General features: G+C 38.5%; 1 protein-coding gene across 1 annotated transcript in view; it reads right to left on the bottom strand.

Moving 5' to 3' along the window:
- Positions 1-6,602: 6,602 nt before the first annotated feature.
- Cdkl5 (cyclin-dependent kinase-like 5) overlaps positions 6,603-17,806 on the bottom strand; it is a 155,265-nt gene continuing 144,061 nt past the window's right edge. Inside the window, exons 16-18 of the mRNA XM_013032129.1 lie at positions 15,912-16,011; positions 10,547-10,666; positions 6,603-6,989 (exon numbers count right to left, since the gene is read on the bottom strand). Of these exons, the coding sequence (XP_012887583.1) occupies positions 6,603-6,989; positions 10,547-10,666; positions 15,912-16,011 (607 nt within the window). The remainder of the gene's footprint in view (positions 6,990-10,546; positions 10,667-15,911; positions 16,012-17,806) is intronic.

The raw sequence follows: 17,806 nt of genomic DNA, 5'->3' as shown, positions 1-17,806 counted from the left end.
TGCTCAAGTTTGGAAAGGCCTGGCAGTCACATCAGTCAGTGCAAAATTTGCATTTTATTAAAGACATTTGGGAAGATCCATTCAAAAATACATTGTGCTCAGTAAAAATGAACGATTTCATGCTGATAATGAAGGTTACCACAGAGTAATATTTGAATAATATTTACAGCAACAATAGAAATTTTACACAAGTTTAGAATGGAATACATGCCAGAAAAAACTTGATAAGATGTACCAACACATGATACAAAGAGTTATAGAAACACTTTACAAATGGTTTGTAATTAGCTTGTGAGGAATTTAAGTAATCAACACTTCAAATTCAGTTTGGATTCAAAAATTAAAAAGATTACAACCTCATCACACCCTTGCCACAGTAAAAAGTATGGAATTACACTTTATATAATGGATTATAAAGTCTGTGCAATTAAGAATTTCCATTGATTCTTTATCTACCACAAACTGGATGTCCCATCCCTCTGGCTTTATCCCTAGTTTAGTTTTTAGGAATGAACAGGGCCTCAATGTCACCCTGCCCTATGTCTTCCCAGATACTCCCTTCAAACTTACTAGAGATTGAAGAAGCTCTGAATAGTTGTCTACGTATATACAGAGTAACTACCTGAATTCAAAATGGCACAAAGCAATTCTTGGAGATAGGAATCTGGGACAACAATTTCGTTTGGCTGAATTTTCTGTTAATCAATGCAAATTTACAGTGAGAATTTACTTCTTTCCATCACCACATCACCCTTCCTTCCAGCCTGATTCAATCAGTGATCAATGAGTGAATAGGGAGAGGGAGAGACTGGTGACTAGATTATCCTTAGGGAAAACGGATTTTCTGCAAGCTTTACTTTCCATTTTGGAAAATGAAGCCATTGCGGAGAAATGACACATTCTCCAGCAGAAAAAGTACCATTTTTCTCATGAAACTCTATTGAGTTTAACTGGAGCTTTTGATAATTCTGGCAATAAACACTTTAATCCCTCAACAGGGACAAAAGTCAAGGCATCTTACCTTTTCTATTCCTGGGTTTCTTCTGAATAGACCTGAAGCAGAGCACTAGGACAAGCTTGTCTATGCCTGAAATGACTCACATCAACTTTCTGGGAAGTAAAATCCCCTACCAAAGAAGCCCTGAGGGATTCTCAGCAGTCTGCCAAAATGGAGGGAACTGAGGGACAGATAAGGCCTCTTTCTCCCTGATACTCTGCCTGGGAAGAGCAGCGAACAAGGCAACTTCTAAACTGCATACAACATGGAGACCGATTTCAGATTCCCAAGAAGGACCAAATGAGACCGAGGATCAAAGGGGGTGTGGAGAGCTTACCCTGGTGGAAATGAAGGGCCTTAGAAGTGAAATCAGTTTCATTGCGGCAGTTCTGCTGGCCCTACAAATCCAGTGTACAGACTGTGACAAACTTTTTTTTTTCTGGCAAAACAAGAGACAAACCTCCCTTCATGGTGGGAGTAAACAACTGATGAATGAAAATGCAAGGTAGGTCAGGATATTTAACACTCTATAGTAAATACAAAGAAAAGTGGGTCAGTGCCTGGAGAAGAGAAAGGTAGAGTTGGGAACAGGCCTAAGGCTGATGAATTACCAAAGCACTGTAGGGAATGAAGACTCTCTAAGGAACTGGCTCTTACAAAAGTCTACCATTTATACAGTACATTCAATTCAAAAACAAACAAATAAAAAAAGAATCACATGGGGCAATAGGCCCAGAGTTTCCTACCCATCTGGTTTCTCCCCCATCATGAATACAGAAACAAATGGGGGACTTCATTTTCCTGCATGGCTTCTTACTTGTGATTTCCAAGACAGCATGTTTTAATCACCTAAACTAGACCTCAAGATATTCTATAACTCATCTGGAGGAAATTGTTCACTGCTTAAAAGTGTGTCTTGTTTTGTTTCATTTCTAGTAAGCTGGCCTTTGAAAACTCTGCAAGGACCTTCTAGGCAAGATTCTGGTCCTAGGGACTGACAGGACATTTAGAACATTTGTACTGTCTTTCTTGCAGTTTCTTCCAAACAAACTACGATGGTTATTTCTTTAGACCATAAGGTTTTCTCTGTCTACATTTTATTAGTGATGAACTAAAGAAGGCAAAGAAATACTCTACTATTTTCCGACTTGCTTCAGTGCAACATACCACATTCCAGTATGAGTCCGTGGTTCTTAGTACCCACATGGAATTTAACAGCTCACTTTAATGCAGGAGGCAATGGACTTCTAGATCAAAAAAGCAACGTCCTCTAGAGCACAGGTTCTGAGCAGGAGGGAACATGCAGATTCCCTGAGTCCCAGCTACAGTACAGCTCTAACCAATGAGCTATTTATTCCCCTTGTTCAAACTGTTTGGTTACCACCAGGACCTAGGTGAACAGAAACGGACTAAGCCTTCTGCATACTGGAAAAGCAATCCTCTGGCCTTTGGAAAAAAAAAACTTGTACACTTATGACTCTCAATACATGGCTAGAAGAAAATAAATGGCTTTGTTTTCCTTATTTATTCTAAAAACTAGTTTAAGAAGTGAGGATACTATGATATCAACTAAGAGGTGTTGAGGAGGGAAAATGTGATAGCATTTCCTAGTGTAGTCCACTAATTTTCAGATTAGGAACATGCTAACTGGCTAACTCTACAACCACAACATACTTTATAATACACAGCGTGACTAGACACTGAGCAGCGTAGCTCTGAGCGTAGAATTAAAGTATACAGCTGTATATGTGAGTCTTTAAGCATGTTTTATAACAGATTTAATCAAAGCATACAGCACAAATACTTCTATAATAGCCACATCACAACCACCGATAAAAGTTTTTGGCTTCTAATCGGTCTGCCATATGCTAATATTTGTAAAGAGCTATTAAATGACTTGAATAAAAACAAAGACATTTTCTTTCAGTAGACACTGCTAAAAGCCATGGATGCCTTTGAGCAGTTGGTAGAAATCATGACAAGTTGCCAGGCTGTTGCTTGGCAGATATAGCCTCATGGCTCTATGAAAGATCGTCTAAGGATGCTAACTTAGCATTTAATTCTCAAACACATGGAAAATAACTCTGGCTCCTCCCAAAGTATGCACCTTTTAGCAGGTCCAAGACAATGGAAATGAACAATAGGATTCCAAGGATTCAAGAATAGTGGTAGAAGATTCTTAAAGAGAATGTGTTATTGGACAATTCATTCTTGCAGTTGTTTTTAGCTGGGAACGAACAAGGCCAGAGCCAAGCTCTGCAGTGGCAAGCCTGAAATAGTCTTGGACAGTGTTTCTCAACCTCAGCACTGATGACATTTGGGGATGGATCCTTCTTTGTTGGGGGGTTATCCTGTGCATTGTAGGGTGTTTTAGCAACACTGCTGGCCTCTATCCCTCCAGGTGCCAGTAGCATACCCTACTCCACCCTCTAGAGAGACCACCAAATGTCTCTAGACATTGCCATATATGTCCTGGGGAGTGATATTACCCCTGGTTGAGAAGCACTGTGGTAGAGACAACTCATTTGAGCCTCTTGGCACAGAGCCCCCTCTTTTGATAGTGGGCTCTAGAAAGAGGATACTATCACTTCAGTTAAGAGTTAACGAAGCTCGGTTAAAGTTTGCTTGAACTTTAGAGACAAAAAAGGAAGGATAGCAGAGAATTGTAGAAAATCAGGAAAGCTGTTTCTTTTCAAAAGGGAGAACAGAAATAACTTCAGAAAACAATCTAATTCGTAAGCCTTCATTTAACCTTGGTGTTCTTTAGGAAGTTAGGGCAGATAGTAAAACATAAAGGTCATACATTCCCCTTCCTAAAGATAATGCAAATTTTGGTGACTTTAAGTCAAGTTCCTCCTTTCATGGATGGCATCTTTGTGAAGTCAACTAAAGAGGAAAAGAACAGCTCAAAGCTAAGAGAGGGACCATTAGATCTGAGAGAAAATGTTACTGTCCCCCTTTGTGATCAGGAAGAGAACAACATACCAGAAATGAAAATTGTAGTTTGACTTACAGCATATTGAGGATCAAGGAAAATTCAGAATGGACAAAAAACGTAAGAAGAGGAAAAGGAGCTATCTTCAAAATAGTAGATGTATGCATTATAGCTATTTTCTGGCTCAAATCTGGGAATGTATGCAAAAGTGTGGAATGACTCTTCATTAGTTTGGTATAGTTTGTTCTAGGTAGAAGGCAAGGATTGTAGCCCTTCTTTGAAGAATCATCTTGAATAGAAGTGTTCTGCAAATATCTGAGATCCCAGTGTTTGCAAGAATGACAACATGGAAAAACAGCTCCTAGGTGACCGCGAAGCTTGAGCGCCACAACAGCATGGCAACAGGGCTGCGCAGTTCCTAAGTGCAAAGCACAGTGAGAAGTCTTTCCGGAGGGGGAAAAATGTTGTTTCTGGTTTGTGAGGGGAAGGATACAAGGTATAGACCTAGTATGAAAAAGAAGAGTTAAATATACACCTTTTTAGAGTCACTGAATCCAGGCAAACACCTGCTGAAGGTCTATAACACTTGAATAACCAAGTGACTGCCTGGAAAAAGCCAGAATTCAGAGCTACCCAAACAGTACTGAACTGGTGACAAACAAGACAGGAAAATAACTCAAGAGCATGCAAAACTATTGATTTGAGTTAAACTGTTTCCCCGATAGTACCCAGTTGAGTTTCATTTCAGTGCCTATTGTATTTATTAAAATTAAATTAAAAGCACCTTAAAACAACCTCTATATATAATCAATACACATCAGTATAGTATTTATATAAAAATGTAACATGTGTACAATTTATGCTTCACAGAATCTAAGACCTTTTCCTTTATAATCTTCATAATCATCAGAGCTATGATTCTCAAAACCTTGGGGAAAGGCTAATAGCAAGTCAGCATATTTCAGTAATAGCTGACTAGATTCAGGGGCTGAGCCTCTCAGAATTCTCCAACAAGTAATAAATACTGAGAAGTTCCCCCTTTGAGAGGTGGGAGGGATTTCTAAAAGTCTTATTGCTAAGAGACTACTTTCAAAAATCTATGACTACTAATAGATAAGGGTGTAGAGATGATTTCTGTCAAGGATGGCCCAGAGACATGGGGGTATATCACTTGCTGGCCAAAGGTCTCAATGATATTGGGGAATATAATCAAATGAGAGACAGACAGATCCTGTTCTGATGGAGGGATGTGTGTATATACAGGTGTGCATGATGACTTTGCTAAATAAATGGACAGGAAGAAAATCTTTTCTACGTCTATAATTTTCTCTATATCCGGAATTGCCTCAGGAGCCTGATAAATATGTCAGAAAGAACAATAACAAAAAAGGCATTTAGAAGTAGAAATGCCATACATGTATCTCATATCCCAACTGGATACAATAATCTCCAGGAGGGTGGACGGTATTCAGGAGCATAGAGCTGGTTTGTAAGATCTGTAGACAGGTGCCTCTTAACAACCTCACGATAAGGAATGTTCACTGGCAAATCTTTGGTCTACACTCTACACTAATGTGAAGTGAAGAGCACATTCTCTCCGCAAAGACCCACGAATAACACCTCTGTATATTCTCCCATCGTATGAGAGTTAACATTATCTGAACTTAATTGGGAGCCTAGTATATGAGGAGGGAAGTGAGGCCTGCTGGAATCAGTGGCCTGTTTAACTATCTTCCCCTGTGAGTCTATAAGAGATGCTCTATTTTATCTGCTACCAAGGATCATGTCTAGAGGCTACTGCTGGGGCCAGAAATTTGAGCAAGGTTCATACTGTTACAGTTACTTGTAGCCACAATTCAACTCCCTTTATTAGAAGTATATACTCACTTCATATCACAAATGTATAAAAATATGGCAGATAGTGTCATAATGATACTTTTTGAAATGAATATATTTATAAAACAGACAGATAATTACTATATTTATATATAGAGAATAAAATACTCCTGATGCAATATATAAATGTTACTGTTTAGTTTTTATAGAAACTACTGTAGCTGTCCCACTGCTTCACAATGTTCCAAACAGCTCAAAATAACTTTACATTATAACATAAAAGGTATGATTATAACAGTACAATATTAATTATAAATAAATGTTACAAATCCTATCAAATATGGAAGCTTAGAAAACAATTTAAGACATACAGTTCATCTGCTAACCCTTCAAAGGGATTCTCTTGGATTACAAGAAACCCCACATTTAGTCTAGGCAGAAAAAAATATGTGGTAAGGGCATCGGTCAACAAGAAGTTTTCTATCCCTTGAAATGCCAGGATACTTCCTGGCTTTCCCAAGTTCACCAGAGATTGCACTAAAGCTGGAATGTAAGGGGGGGAAACTGGCAAGAATTTCTTCTTCCTCAATGGCACACTCTATCCATTCTCACACAAGACCTGTGGGGAGTAGCAATCCCTAAGGAACTCCTGTGGCTCTAAGATCCCTGACTAGCATTTGTGGCTGTGAGGAGCCAAATGGCTCCACACATACAATATTGCACACACCTTCATAAAGCTGAAAATACTGGCTTACTACCCTGGCCCAGCCCATTCCCTAGCCCACCCACACCCTCCCTTCCCACCTGGCATATTACCCTTCCCCCCAGCACAAATTACAAGGCTGTCTCTTTTAAATCATTCAGATTTGGCATTCTTGAGCGATTCGTTCGGTTATAAGGGTGCCCATTTGGCCCACTCTTGGCACCCAGCTGTTCAGAATAGGAAGGCCCCTCTGTGGCACTCCTGGTCACAGAGGATACATGCCAACCAGGATCCATCTGACCTGGCAGCTGGAGAGCTGGCCTGCCCTTTGGTGTGGGCTCTTGCCGGATGTTGCTGCTCCCCCCAGAAGCCTGACTCAAGGGGTGAATCCGAATTTCCGCAAAGGAATTTTTGGTTTGTTGAGCTGTTAAGGGCTGGAAGCGGGGATCTGAGGAACCCGGGTGATTTGAAGATGAAGAGAGATGTAATAGCTTGCGCAGTGATTTTAATGGCTGGCTCTGAAAGGATAAGACACATAGAGAATTTAATTTAGACTACACAAGGGATCTAGGAGGATATGAAACTCAGATGAGAGACGATGATGTAGCCAGAGAGTGCAATCACTAGGTTAGAGAGGCTCTTCCACCTTTATCTGTTCTATGGATTTCTTCAAACAAGATTGCATTGACTGTCCCTTTCATATGAGAGCCTAGAAATTTACAGAAGATAACTAGTGTTAATGGGGTACTGCTCAAAGGCCTAAATTTCTTCAATCTGGCTGCCACCTATCTTTATTCCAGTTTGCATACTTCAATCCCAGGAAAGAGAAAGAAAAAAAGAAGGGATATGTCTCTTCCTTTCTAATAAGACTTCCCCAAGCCGGGCATTGATGGCTCACACCTGTAATCGTAGCTACTCAGGAGGCTGAGATCTGAGGATCGTGGTTCAAAGCCAGCCCAGGGAGGAAAAGCCGTGAAACTCTTATCTCCAATAAACCACCAGAAAACCAGAAGTTGTGCTGTCGCTCAAATGGTAGAACACTAGCCTTGAGCTGAAGAGCTGAGGGACAGCACTTAGGTCCAGAGTTCAAGCCCCATGACCCACACAAAAAAAGACTTCCCCAAGGCTTCATATAATGCTTCTACTTAGGCACACAGCCATATCCATCTGTAAAAGAAGTTTAAAAAATATAATGTTTTATTTAGGCAGCAATGCACTGAACTAAAACCTATATAGATCTTTTGTTATATCTCTTACTTTCTCCTCTCCTTTTCTTCTTTCCTTCCTTCTCTTTTTTTTTCCCTTTATGTTTCTGGGGATTGAACCCAGGCCCTTGCATATGCTGAGCAAATACTCTACCACAAAGCTATATCCCTAACTCTCTCTTTTTTTAATTAAATATTGCAAAGCCTTAACATTCTTAGCTTTCTTTAGATGGGGTGGAAGTAAGATTTGGGTATTAAGACGTATCGCACAGACAAATATACAAAAGTTCTATAGAATCGAATATAATACTAATCTAAGCCAGGCATTGGTGGCTCACGCCTGTAATCCTAGCTACTTGGGAGGCTGAGATCTGATGCTCATAGTTCAAAGCCAGCCCCAGAACGAAAGTTCATGAGACTCTTATCTCCAATAAACCACTCAGAAAACCAGAAGTGGAGCTGTGGCTCAAGTGGTAGAGCACTAGCCTTGAGCTGAAGGGCTGAGGGACAGTGACCAGGCCTAGAGTTCAAGCCCCACGACCACACACACAAATAAATACTAATCTAATACTCCTATAGAATCTACTCATAGAAGGCCTTCAACTCCTGACATGAGCTCATAAAAATCCTGCTTGCTTATGTTCCTGTCTATGGACTAACTGCTGGCCTAAGGTATTGCACTATGGAGAGAGCCTGGTATCAAGCATAAGGAATGTCCTAGTTGGGGTCTGTCCCTCAATGGCCAATGACTGTTAGGCAATTCAGCCTCAGGCTTCTCAATGGTGAAAGGCAGCTCAAATCCCTCTTCCTTCACTTTTACTATGGGGTACATGATGATCACCATCAGAAGAGGCAGAGGAAACTCTGTGGGTATACACTGTTATCCTAGCTATCTGCAAGGCAGAGGTAGGAAGATCACAAGTTTTAGGCCAACCTAGGCAATTTAGTGAAAACCTGTCTGAAGAAAAAGTGAAAAAAAAAAGGCTGGGAAGGTGGCTCAGTGGTAGAGTGCTTGCCTTGCATGCATGAGGCCCTGGGTTCAATTCCTCAGCACCACATAAGCAGAAAAAGCCAGAAGTGGCACTGTGGCTCAAGTGGTAGAGAGTTAGCCTTGAGCTGAAGAGCTGAGGGACAGCACCCAGGCCCAGAGTTCAGGCCCCATGACCAACAACAACAACAAAAAAAGTGAAAAAAAGGCTGGGAATATATCTCAGTGGCAGATTATTTGCTTAGCTTTGTGAGACCCAGAAACCCCTGGTACCACAAAAAAAAAGAAGAGGTATAGAAAGCACTTGGAAATACATAGCCAATTACTGCAGCCAGTTGTTGTCACTTAGGAAAAAACCCTAACCTTGGAATGACATACATTTTAGGTTTTAGTAAAGTTTGAGCAATATAATGATTTCTAGGAACACTACAAGATTTGTAGGAACAGGACAATGGAAGCTTGAGGATCAACTCAAAGAAAATTGCTCCAGGGAGGGGTCTTCCATCATTATTCTAAAACCTTCCCAAGAAAGCTGTGGGGTCCCCCACAGGATGCAGCATAGGAACCTGCATACTGTATGTGCTCAAAAGTGTCTTCTTTATTAAAAAACGAAAATTAGCATGATAACACCATGGTATTTCTGGTATTTTATAGCCCTATTGGGCAAATATTAGTTATCCAGAATTAACTAGAAATGTGGTTACTTGAAAAGAGTTTCTTGGTAGGAAAAAAAGTTTCAGCAAAGCGGTTTTAAACATGAGATTCTCAGTCTTGTGTTGTTAGTTTGGATACATATTTAATAAACATTAGATGTCTGGTTCTCTATGCTCCCCACCAGCCCACGGCCTGTATTATGTTAGAAGAGACAATGTAAATAGTTGAGCAAAAAGAATGGGAGTTTTAGAAACTGTTGTCCACAGCTTTGACTAACAGCTTACAATTAAAGAAAGCATATAGAAAACCTATTAAAAAGTCAAGCCTCTATACCACCAAATACCAGAAATTTTTGATATGGTTAATACCAACATGATTGACAAATGTCACTATTCTCATTATGGGATACTGAAAAGAAGTAACAATGAAACATTCCCAATCAAAATCGCTAAAAGAAGTCTTGGGGCTTGAACTCAGGGCCTGTCTCTGAGCTCTTTTGCTCAAGGTCAGCACTTTACCACTTTGAGCCAAAATGCCATTTCCAGTTTACTGCTGCTTAATTGGAGATAAGAGTCTCACAGACTTTCCTGTCTGGGCTGGCTTTGAACTGGGATCCTCAGATCTAAGCCTCCTGAGTAGCTAGGATTATAGGCATGAGCCACCAGCACCTAGCTCCTAGGTGTTTGTTTTTTTTTTTGGTCGGTCGTGGGGCCTGAATTCTGGGTCTGTACACTGTCCCTCAGCTCTTCAGCTCAAGGCTAGAGCTCTACCATTTAAGCCACAGCACCACTTCTGGCTTTTTCTGCTTATATGGTCCTGAGGAATCGAACCCAGGGACTCATGCATGCAAGGCAAGCATTATACCACTGAGCCACCTTCCCAGCCCCTGCTCCTAGGTCTTTTTACTAAGATGTCTGTGGATTTTTTCCCCCTGGGTTGTAGACTACTTGTTGGCTACCATTACTTCTTCTTGTTACCCCAAACATCCCTGCTGCCCTCTCAGCCAGGTAAGGGCTAATAGAAGCTCACTTTTTTCCTAATGGGACATAAATCACTGAAGCAAGATTCATTTGACTCCCAAGATGCATCTTGCTATAGTGAGGGTCTATCTGGAGGCATTCTCAGCCTTTTTTGTTGTAACAGTGAAAAGCTAGGTTTGGTCTCCTATGCACACCCCCCAGGATTTGTTACAGACAGAAAATTTAGGAGTGTAATAAGTTCCACTCACATGGATCTGTGGATCTGAAAGTTTCTCAGGGCGCCATTCCTTTGGTCTGCTGATTGAAGTGCTACCAGAGTGAAGGGCTTTCTGTAAGGTCAGCAGATCCGGGCCATCAGAATTGGGCACCTAGAGCAAAAGATGAACCAGGATTCAATAAGCACATCGATAAACTTAATTAAGATATGCAACCACATCCAAGAGGAGAATCAAATCAAAAAGCAAATCAAAACAAACCAAAACTCAAAAAAGGACCCAATAATGAAAGAAACCAAACTCTCCCAATGTTCATAATGCATGTGATGCTAGTTAAAATTCTGCTGCCCTCTTAATAATTTTCCCTGCATTAGGAAAAATTGGCAGATGTCATGCAGCTTGGTTAAAAACTTCAACCCTTAAAGCATTCCCATGCTGTTAGTTTTAGTCGCTGTAAGAAAGAGCAGTTAAATGGGCTATACCAGGAACTGCTGTCGTATCCTCATTCCATATTGCAGTTAGGTTATGAACCAGTTCAATAAAACAAAACAAAAATGCTGCTGGGGAAATGATCCAAATACTGTATTTTATGATGTCAAAGAAGTCTAATTGTCTTTCAAGGACAAGGAAGTGACAAAGTGTGGTTTGAATCATATTCCCAAACCACTGCCCAGTAAACTGGGTCCAGCAACATATATAAGGAAACTTCTAGAAATTTGTGCCACAAATTTCAAATGAACGCAACCAGTCTGTCTATTCATCAATTTTGGTGAACTAAGCAGAATTATGCCAAATGCCAAGCAAGAGACGTGGCTTTCAAATAAGTGAACAGCAAAAACTAAAGCCAGGCAAGGAAAAACAAATCACCAAGTACTGAAGCTTTTTTTTTTCATGGAGCCTGTTAGCTCACTTAATTAGGCCAATTTAAACTTGGTTTCAAAGAATCAAACTGTCAACCAAATGTTAACAAACTTTTTGAGCCAAATGCAAAGATACTTGTTAACTGAAAAGGTTAAAACAAATTCTTTATAGAAGTAAGAGAATTTATGAATGGCTTCTACCAATCCAAATTTGCTTTTCATTTCATAGTTTAATAGGCTTTATGCTTTAATATCCTCAACAGATTTAGAAAATCCAAATAGGAAAAGAATTTATATCCCAGTCAATTTATGGAACTGGCTCAGATGCTTAACTAGCATAAAGAGAATATGACCCCAGGAAAATAAGACATGCTGTTGCCATCAGTAAAACAAGTTTACTGGATCAGTTTTCAGGGCTACTATACGCAAAGATGGGTACCATGGGTGGAGAGACTACAGGAAGCTTTTTCAAAGAAGAACTAGGCTTTAAATGATTCTTTGAATTAAAAAGAGGAAAGAGGGATTTCTTGATGCTTGGATTCTCCCCGTTGGTGGAATCTGTCTGTAATATAAGATACAAATAAACTAATTGCAAAAAAGGTGCTTTAATAGAAATTACTAGCCATTGGCAGCCCTCAAATTACTATTTAACAGTCATGGAAAGAATATGTGGGCTGTGTGTCTCAAGAGGTTCTGTGTCATTTCTTACCTAGACACAATGAGGTTAATAAGGTAAACTCAAGATAAGCACAAACTTCTAAGTATGTAATATAGTTATGACCAATGACTATAGTAGGAATGCCTGGAGACCTATAAACATCCAATCACAGCTTATGAAATACATAAGAACTTATAATCATAAATATTACTATTATGAAGAATTATGTTTAGTGAGCTATTGATAAACTTAGATTGCTTCCTAATTGCTACAGGAGACATCAGCAACTAAATCTACCATGTGATTTGCTTATTAGTAGAGAAAAGACTACAAATACTCTTGAACTTGGTCAAGTTTTGATCTAGAACATAAAACTTGAAGAGGACTAGAAAGAACTGTTGTAGAATACTAATGTTAAGTAAGAAGAAGTCTTGTCCTATACTGCTAGAAATATGTACCTGACTGAAAATATCTGGTACAATTCAGAATTCTGGTTTTCAAGCAAAGAAATAGGAAGTTCACTCTTTTGTCTTTAAACTGAAACATCATTGCAAGTTGAGTTCCTAAGTAGGATACAATTACCAAGCTGGCAAAGTCACCATATGCTTTGAGGGCTTATGTAATTTCCCAGATATGCAACTGAAGCCAGATTCCAAGGCGGATTCCAGATTTTCTTGAGACACCTTTGTAACACAGAATTATTTATGGCAACCCTTTTCTCTCCTTTGGTTATCTCAATTATCAGAGAACTAGAGTGTATATATAAAGGAATTCAAACCATCTTTTTTATTTATGTGTATGAAGAATTAGTGTAACATATCCCATGAATTTCCTTGTTCTAGTGAGGAAACCCCAGGGAGGAATTAAACTTGCATTACTTCTAAGGAAGCAAGAAGAAAGCTCTCAGAGGCTGTCAAGGGCCGGGGTGGGAGACCAGTTTCTTATTCTCCCAATTGATTGTGTGACTTTGGGCAGGTCACAACTTGCTTGGGCTGAATTCCTGTACTAGTGACCTCGACTTAGGATTTGCCTCAGCCTTAAAATGTCCCATTTCTCTATGTAATGGGCATCAGATTTCCATTTCTTTAAATCTTATGCAAAAGCTTATTCAATGCCTTAAAATTTGTTTCATCTAATTTCCCTTTTCTGAGTTCTAGAAAGTGAAAACAAATTAGCTTTAATTATATTTGAATGCTTATTCAAAGGCTGAGTTAACACAAAGCCAGACCTACAAGCCCGAGTTCTGGCTGGCTCAATAGAGGACTCTTTGGATATTATTCTTAATTCCAAAGCCCTTATTTGTTACAGTTTAGCTAAAAAAATTCAGAGGAATAATTCTTTTTTTGGGGGGGGGAGGGTGGAAAGCTTAAAGCATTTAGCCTATGGAAAGATACTTTGCAGTTACTTCAAATATCTGAAAGAGTAATTTTAAGTGGAGAGATTAATAATTTTTTTATTTACCCTAACCTATATGATTTGTGTGTGTGGTATGTGTGCTGGTATGTGTCCTGGAGCTTGAACTCAGGGTCTGGGCACTGTACTTGCATTTCTTTTTTCCTCAAGGCTCTACCACTTGAGCCACAGCTCCACTTTTGGCTTTTATTCGGGGGGGGTAGTTTATTGGGGATACGAGTATCATAAACTTTTTTCACTGGACTGGCTTTGAACTGCAACCCTCAGATTTCAGCCTTGTGAGTAGCTAGAATTATAGGCATCAGCCACCAGTGCTCAGCCAACCTATACTATTTAATTATTTAAAATCTGAACTGAATTCTGACTAATAAAGTCAGTTAATATGCATATACTCCATATACTCACAATGAGCCAGGAACTTTTTGCTTAGTGTTGGTCTACCACAGACAGATGTAAAAATCTAAATGTAAACACAAACACCTTCAATTCCTTGGTGTTTACTATTTTCTATCATGTAATCATCTACAATAGCTGTAGACCTGTAGTTAATAACAAGAATCCCAAAAATTTAAAAAGAAAAAAACTGGTCAGAAAGAGGCAGCAAATGTTTAATGCTCTTGATAGATAATATATTATATAGACAGTGGTAAATTTTTATTTATTTAGTAATGGACACATTTTAAGCATCCCTATGCTGAGTCAGATTATTTGTTCACCCATTCTTAGTAATATGTATAGTAATATTTGAAAGAGTACCCTTTTGATTTGACACTGTCAAAAAATACAAAGGCAGAGAAAATTTCAACAATCTTTTGCAGGCCTTAAAATGAAGATAGTAAAGTTTGTGTAGTGAAGTGTCTATGTAGAAAAAGATACATTGTTAAAAGCCAGAATTTTAAACTGTACTAGAATGACTGCTATTTAAAATAGACTTCACATACTCACATATACACACATACCTTTCTTCCAGAAATATATGCACAGGATTAAAATGATTTGGGGCAATATACCAAAATCCTAATGTTATAAGTAGAAGGGTGGCAAGATTAAGCATGATCTTTTTCGTTTTCACAATTTTTTTTAATGAGGTCATCTATTTTATAATGAGATACACAAGTTTAACAAGTGAGCAAGTAAAAAAATGGTCTAGAAAGGATGAGATCTAGAAATCTTTTTTTTTTTGTGTGTGTGTGTGTTGATCCTGGGGCTTGAACTCAGGGCCTGGGCACCATTCCTGAGATTTTTGTTCAAGGCTAGAGCTCTACCACTTGAGCCACAGTTCTGCTTTTGGCTTTTTTGGTAGTTTTAGTGGAGATAAAGAGTCTCAAAGACTTTCCTGCCCAGGTTGGCTTTGAACCATGATCCTTATATCTTGGCCTCCTGAGTAGCTAGGATTCTAGGTGTGAGCCACCAGTGCCGGGCTAGAGAGATATTTTTTTTGGTAAATATTTTAAACATATCTCAAACATCATGAGACAAAAATCCTTATTTCAGGTTGTGTACTTTGCTACTTTCATCGATCTTAACTTACCACTGAGTCATAATTCTAGAATTTTTATGATGGAAAGGGTCTTAGAAGCATTGAGTCCAATCTACTCATCTTACATATGAACTAAATGAAGACCATTTGTACAGGCCATTTTAATTAAGTTGCTTTTCCTCTTCAAATAAATGAAGAATATATCATGCATGAAGTAAAACTAGAAACAAAACTATTCAAGACAACTAACTCAACATCATCTAGTTGTCAAGGTATAATGGAGCAACAGGGAAAAAGCATGCCTCATTGGGGTAAAGAACAACTCTTGATGCTATCCTGAAGGCCTGGTTCTTCTACCTTTTCTCATGTCACTAGTTAGCAGAATACTCAGTTGGGTGTTGCAGTGAAGTGACTGCTCTTGTGAGGCCAAGTCTTTGCTCCAGCTAAGGGTTCCCAAGAGCTAAGGCACAGTCTGACTTGTAGTGCAACTGCATGGAAAACCATGCCCCAAAATGTCAGGTGGGATCTCTCTATGATTATACAGACCAGGAACATAGTTGTCAACATGGGAATTCTACCACCATACAGGGGAGGATAAGGAAAGATGGTTATTTACAAATTTCAAGATTGAAACATAAACCAAAACTATTCCCTAAGTTTTTGCCCATTTTTGTGCCCCCAGAAAGAAACAAATTCTACATCTTCATCTTCATAATTTTTACAGGAATATGGATCTACATGGATAAGAAGTTTATTGAGGAGCTTATTAAACTGTTCTATCTCACCCAAATTAAAACATCTTCTACTCTTGGGAGATTTTACCAACTCTAGTAAAGGTATTGTGAATATAGAATCTTGGAAAGACACATCTACTACATATGCATGTCAATTCTCAGTAAGAAATTAACTTTGATTGCCACAGTGTATAAAATGTAGACTAATGCAGAAACCTATGACATTATAGGCAGAAATTGGCTATGTACTTACTGTTTGAGATTTCTTCTTTTTCTTTTTCATTGACCTGAAAAAACCTTGCTTCTCCTTTTCTTTGAGCGGATCAGAATGACTGATATTTTCAGGACTTTTCCTAAATGGGACGACATTATTTTCATATTGGTCTTTCAACCATTCTCTTAGCATTGTGTGACAAACATAATGCATGACACCAGGTTCAAAGCCATGAACAATCAAACATATAGGTAAAAGTTCTCTAAAATCACGGGAGGAACTGAATCTAATCAGCATGGTTAATGGCTATCTTTTGGCACAGGCATACACACTAGCAATTTGAGCACTATTATCCATGATCTGTAACTGTGCTAAAGGACCATGTCATGCTGTTGAAAGTCTCAGAATTAGAGATTCTGAAAAGTGCATAGCCTGGAGGATTGCTTTTCTGTAATTCTCCAAAGGTAAGATCAGAAACAATTTCAATACCTTCATTTTTCCATTTACCTATTAAAAACCAACTCAATAAGTTTATTAGTAGTAAGCCAAGATATTGAACATAAAGTCAATGCCACCATAGAAATATTATAAAATTATAAAAAATTGCCAGAAAAATGGGAAGTTCTTAATTATACCTTTCAACTATTTCTCAAAACTAAATAAAACATACTTTAAAGTATAGGCATGATGAATGCTTTAATACAAAGCACTCATGCAAAAAACATAACTAAAATGCTGATATTAAGCTTAGTACCATAGATACCATCAATTTAATTAACTTCATGAATTCTGAATTAATAAATGAAGTGAATTTAGGACGTAGGCACTGTCGCTTAGCTTTTTTCCTCAAGCCTAATGCTCTATCCCTTGAGAAAGCTACACCTCCACTTTGGGCTTTTTGGTGGTTAACTGGAGATAAGAGTCTCATGGACTTTTCCTGCCTATAGTGGCTCTGAATGGTAATCCTCAGATTTCAGCATCCTGAGTAGCTAGGATTGTGTGAGTCCCTAGCACCAAAGCTACTACTAGGTATTTTAATAAAAATAGAAGATATTCAAAGATGGGAAACCATATCTTGGCAACAACAAGATGTTTGTATTTGCATGTTAAAAGAAGATCTACATTATTTTACAATCCTTAAAAAGCAACTCAGTTGGCATCATTCTTGAAAAATTTATTCCATAGACTTTCCTCTAAATACCAATTATCTATAATGATTGGGAAAGCCATTTCCTCAAATGATTGGATTTCATCTATAAGCTATTTCCTAAAAGCAAGAGCAGAAGAATTATGAAAAGTGATAGCTCATTTATATTCATTGCTTTAGAATATCTAACAGTGATATAGTGATTAAAACATGTAAGAAAATATGAGCAAAGTAACAGCCTGCTTTTATTTTATTAAACTGTGTGAAGGAATAAAGCATCTAAATAAACTGATTTGAATGACAGAAAACACCATGAATATTCAAAATAAATCACATCTTCAAAGAATATTCACTAAAATATGAACCAAAATAATTAAGATTCAAAATTTTCTACATGGGATAAGTCCAATTGTACTTAATAAAATATATAGGTGTATAAAATAATGCATTTTTAAAGGACAGGAAGAAATTAAAATTAAAAACACATGTCTGTAATCCCACCTACTAAGGGGACTGATGCAAGATAACCATTTTAGAAGAGTTCAGCAGTTTGAAACTATCCTATCGAATATAGTGAGACCCCTATCTCAAAAATAACAAAACAAGCCGGGTGCCAGTGGCTCAAGCCTATAATCCTAGCTACTCAGGAGGCTAAGATCTGAGGATCACGGTTCAAGCCAGCTGGGGCAGAAAAGTTTGTGAGACTCTTATCTCCAATTAACCACTAGAAAACTGGAAGTGGCACTGTGGCTCAAGCGGTAGAGAGCTCGCCTTGAGCTGAAGAGCG

This window comes from Dipodomys ordii, unplaced genomic scaffold (assembly GCF_000151885.1).
Source record: "Dipodomys ordii isolate 6190 unplaced genomic scaffold, Dord_2.0 Scaffold150, whole genome shotgun sequence".
NCBI lineage: Eukaryota > Metazoa > Chordata > Mammalia > Rodentia > Heteromyidae > Dipodomys > Dipodomys ordii.
The sequence above is the reverse complement of the archived record's forward strand: the minus strand, read 5'-3'. Positions and strand labels throughout refer to the sequence as shown.